Genomic DNA, 5,000 nt, shown 5'->3' on the forward strand with positions numbered 1-5,000 from the left:
CACATGAATATAGATCGCCCCCATTAACTAGTAGATTTTGACCAATCAAAACAGGGAATTTGTGACACACCTTCACACGCGCTCAGACAAACACAGTTGGTTGATTATAAACAATAAATGAATTAATTCGACCCTTCTCTGATCACTATTTTGGTTTTCAAACCTTCAAAAGACTAGTTATCACACGATTTTCTCGATCAAATTATTATAAACGTATCGATAGTATGCGTTTGGCAAAGAAGCTCATAACATTGCCATCCGGAAGTATAACGGACCAACACACAAAACTATGTGTAACCATGAACTTTTATAGTCTGATTAATACATTTTAGTGAGAAGTACTCATAAACGCGGATGGCAAAAAGCAATAACAAACATATTTGTGACGTCAACTTCGATCTATCAATAAGTTTACACATTGATCTATGTGTTGTCTTTATTCATCAAACAGTAAAACATTGGGTGGGAATTTCACTTAGACACAGACCATCAATAGTAAAACCTGAGTAGTTTGCAATGTTTACCAACCACCGTCATTGTTTACATTATGACGGCTGTCCGAGAGGCGTGGTTATCTAAGTGTCGAGACGTCAACAAAATTTTACACGGTTTGATGTTTTCTCCCAGTGATAACAAAAAAAATCACAAATCTTACCAGCTGATACGAACAAGCCACATCGCTTCGATGACAGTCAGTCCCTTTGTGTTTCCGGACTTGGAATTGAAGGCGGAAGTCGTAAAGTTACGCCTTCTTCTCTTCCGGTTCAAAACTCATTGTAAGCGTGCAGCCCAGACTTCAGAGGACTATTAATGAATAGATTTCATATTGAATCATAAGGTGGCATAACTATCTTAGTAGCAGGATGTATAGACAGATTTTTATGATTACGGGCCGTAAAAGAGCGAGGATGGATGGTCTCGGAAAGAAAAAAAAAGAGTTTTTATATAGCGCATTATCCGTAAACGTGCTCAAAGCGCTTTACAAGGGGTCCCTGGCCAACAGCAATACTTAACATGTAGGACGGGACATGACGCCTGTTAGGCTATATTATAATTACAAACACAACCCTGTTAACGACCAGGTACTCATCTTACACCTGAGTACGGTGAGAGAATGTGAGTAAAGAGCCTCTTCCAAGGACTCAACTATACGCAGAGCGAGGCTAGAACCCAAGAACTTCCGATCCGAAAGCGAGTGTCATACCACAAGACCACATAAGATGCCATCACTCTGAATCCAGAAGATCCGTTGTACAAGATATGTATGTATCCAGTCCTCAGGGGGGCTCTTTTCTCACTTCCAAGGAGATTGGAACCAGTCAAGGGACTACATTAGGTAGAAAATGCATTATATATTAAGATGTAATCATAAGTGCGGCTATGTGATCTTGTGGTATGACACTCGGTCCTGGGTTCGAGCCTCGCTCGACGCATATTTGAGTCCTTGAAGAAGGCTCTTTGCTCACATTTTCTCACCGTACTCCGGTTAAAATGAGGACCAGGCCGCTAACAGCGTTGTCTCTGTCCGAAAATAAATTTGTAATATCGTATAACAGGCGTCATCTCCCGTCCTACATGTTAAATGTTGCTGTTGGCCTGGACCCCTTGTATAGCGCTTTGGCAGTGATTAGTAATCATAGCGAATTACACAGGTTTTACCATCGATGGACTGTGTCTAAGGAAAATACCCACTATTCTACCGCTTGATCAATAGAACTGTGTGTAAATTTAAACGTTTATTGACCAAGAAAATTGGTATAAATACAATTTAAAAAAAACAATGATCAGAGAGAGGTCGATTTCATTTACGTCATTGTTTATAAACAACACACTATGTTTGTCCGAGCACATGTAAAAGTATATCACAAATTCCTTGTTTTGATTAATTAGGCCTATAACTCGATGCTGGGCGTCTGGTAAACCCCAAGGTAATAATTATTTACACGAGTTACATGTTCAAAATGATGTACTGTTCGTTGTCATGGAAATTCGTAAATAAATATAATCGATTGCCTTAGGGTCATTGTGTATGTTTTCAGATCTGTTTGGTAACAATACATGGATTCCGGTACACCGATAGTAAATAGTAAACATCCACGTTAATCGTGCTCTGCGGCGCTTTACATAATGATTATACAAATAATATTTATAAGCCTTAGATATTATATTATCGAGGAGAGAGAGAGAGAGAGAGAGAGAGATAGAGAGAGAGAGAGAGAGGAAGAGAGAAATAAATAAATATAGAAAGAGAGAGAGAGAGAGAGAGAGAGAGAGAGAGAGAGAGAGAGGAAGAGAGAAATAAATAAATATAGAAAGAGAGAGAGAGAGAGAGAGAGAGAGAGAGAGAGAGATAGAGAGAGAGAGAGAGGAAGAGAGAAATAAATAAATATAGAAAAAGAGAGAGAGAGAGAGAGAGAGATAGAGAGAGAGAGGAAGAGAGAAATAAATAAATATAGAAAGAGAGAGAGAGAGAGAGAGAGAGATAGAGAGAGAGAGAGAGGAAGAGAGAAATAAATAAATATAGAAAGAGAGAGAGAGAGAGAGAGGAGAGAGAGAGAGAGAGAGAGAGGAAGAGAGAAATAAATAAATATAGAAAGAGAGAGAGAGAGAGAGAGAGAGAGAGAGAGAGAGAGAGAGAGAGAGAGAGGAAGAGAGAAATAAATAAATATAGAAAGAGAGAGAGAGAGAGAGAGAGAGAGAGAGAGAGAGAGAGAGAGAGAGAGAGAGAGAGAGAGAGATAGAGAGAGAGAGGAAGAGAGAAATAAATAAATATAGAAAGAGAGAGAGAGAGAGAGAGAGAGAGAGAGAGAGAGAGAGAGAGAGAGAGAGAGAGAAAGAGAGAGAGAGAGAGAGAGACTAGATAATGTATTTTCCCTACCTGACAGTTCTCCTTGTCCTCGGTGTCACATGTCGTCTGATTGTTGCCAACATCCTCATCTCCCACCATCGTGGTTACAACAATGTTATCCTGATTATGTCCTGAAACATTCACACCATTCACGTAATCCAGCTTCACTTTACACGACACACCAGAATCCGTGTTCGTATTCGTGTTATCCTGCACCGTATGGCAATCTGAGGAAGCCACAATCAATGCCAAATCCGAAGCACAACTAATCACTTGGGATTTCATGGTCATTATGAATGTAGAACACTTTGTACTTTTCCCCGAATTGTTTGAATTTCCAGGAAAATTAATTAACTAAACTTTTCGACCAAATGTTTGTATTCACCTATGCTAGGTTGACATGATAAACATAATATTATGCATCAGATTGTAGTATTATCTATCACGAGGTCGTCCAATAATAATACATGATTTGAAAATATATAAAAGATTGATTTCCCTCAAAAATGTTTGGAGATTAGTTTTGGTAAAAATAAAACATATAACCCCCCAAAAACTTGGGCTTTTTATAAAGCGCAATAACCAGATATCCACTAAACGTGCTCAAGGCGCTTTACAAAAAAATGTTTGATTTTCACAACTTAATAGCATAAAATGTTTTTTAGAATGGAAGATACACAAAATGTACGACTTGGGTATCTCGTCAATAATTCATGATAATCTTGAACAAAGACTGGAAACCACAATAACAATACTCTGAAAAACAAAACATAACAAACATGAATGAATTTATATAGCGCCTAGATCCACAATGTGCTCAGAGGCGCTTTACAATGCAATATAAAACACAACAATAAATTGATAATTTAAGCATAAAATCTATCATATTGGAATAGCATTAATCAATTTGTAATTTAATTACCACGCACTGTGCTACAAGATGAAAATTTAGGATATCTATAACATGTAGGCCTAATAGAAATGTTAAACATCAAATGATTTTCTAAAGAGATGTGGTTTAAGTTTCTTTTTAAAGTTTTCAAATGTCGGACATTTTTTGAGGGATGAAGGCAGTTGGTTCCATAAGACGGGTGCCGACTGGCTAAAAGATCTCTCACTAAAAGACCATCTACAGCGAGAAACATGTGTTTAATATTTTGATAAAACTAATTTGAAGGACGAGTTTTCTGGCCAAAACTTTACAAGCGTGTTTTTTGTTTCCTTCTTTCAGAGTAAGGCAGCATAGAATGTCACTATCTTATTTATTTTCAAAATGAAGATCTGTATATAAAAAAGTGTGTATGAAACAGTACCAGACAAAATAAGAAAGGAAAATACAAGAAAAAGTAACTCGTCCCAAAAAACCGGATTTTCTGGACTAGGGATCGAACCTCAGACCAGTGATTTTTAAGATGGTTTTTTTAACTTGTATTTTTCTTTCTTACTTTGTCTTGCATTGTTTCATTCACACTTTCTTGGATCTTATCTTACACCAGTACCTGCTCCCTAATTGGCACTTTAATTTTCAAACATTTGTACTGTTTTGTCAATTATATATATTATATTAAGAAAAGACAAAACAAAACAAAACAAACAAAAAATAAAAACAAAACAAACAAACATACAACCCCCCCCCCCCCCCCCAAACAAAACAAAACAAAAATAAAACGAAAAAAAAAAACATTTTTTAAAAACCCCAAAAACCAAACTTAAGATAGTTCAGTCGAAATCCCCCACGCCTTTAAGATTGATAGCTCATATGGTTTACTCTGACAGGGAGCATTACCATTTTAATGAGATTATTTATTTACATGTGTAAACGAACATAGGTGTGTAGATATTCCAGTGTCAAAAACACAAAACATGGCAGGGTTGAAATGGATGCACCGAGCGTGTAAATAATATAGTAGAATACTTTATGGTATTTGAGTAATCTCAGATAACTTACTATCATACAATAGTACTATCATGTCATTGTCAAATACCAACTGAACACAATTCATGAGTGAAGAAACTTAAATCAACACACAGAATAGTAACATCTGCTGTGTTTCATGTCAACAAAAGGACGGACGTGCAGATTGTCGCGAATCCCTTTGTTGTCGTAAATCATAAACACTTATCAAAACTGATTTATCAATCTAAGACCAAA

The 5,000-nt window shown here is 36.7% G+C and overlaps 1 protein-coding gene across 4 annotated transcripts in view; it reads right to left on the minus strand.

Annotated features, from left to right (window-relative positions):
* The window catches only part of LOC144973753 (RNA binding protein fox-1 homolog 2-like), a 199,149-nt gene that overhangs the window by 185,240 nt on the left and 8,909 nt on the right, over window positions 1-5,000 (minus strand). For 2 of the 4 annotated variants that reach the window (XM_078916620.1, XM_078916611.1), the window contains exon 2: window positions 2,879-3,113. In XM_078916620.1, coding sequence (XP_078772746.1) covers window positions 2,879-2,947 — 69 coding nt within the window. In that variant the 5' untranslated portion in view covers window positions 2,948-3,113. Of the gene's footprint in view, window positions 1-2,878; window positions 3,239-5,000 lie in introns of those variants that run through there. The other 2 variants (XM_078916608.1, XM_078916607.1) reach the window with 2 other exon arrangements.

This window comes from Berghia stephanieae, chromosome 5 (assembly GCF_034508935.2).
Source record: "Berghia stephanieae isolate SIO BIC M18660-M18661 chromosome 5, UCSD_Bste_1.3, whole genome shotgun sequence".
Classification (NCBI taxonomy): domain Eukaryota; kingdom Metazoa; phylum Mollusca; class Gastropoda; order Nudibranchia; family Aeolidiidae; genus Berghia; species Berghia stephanieae.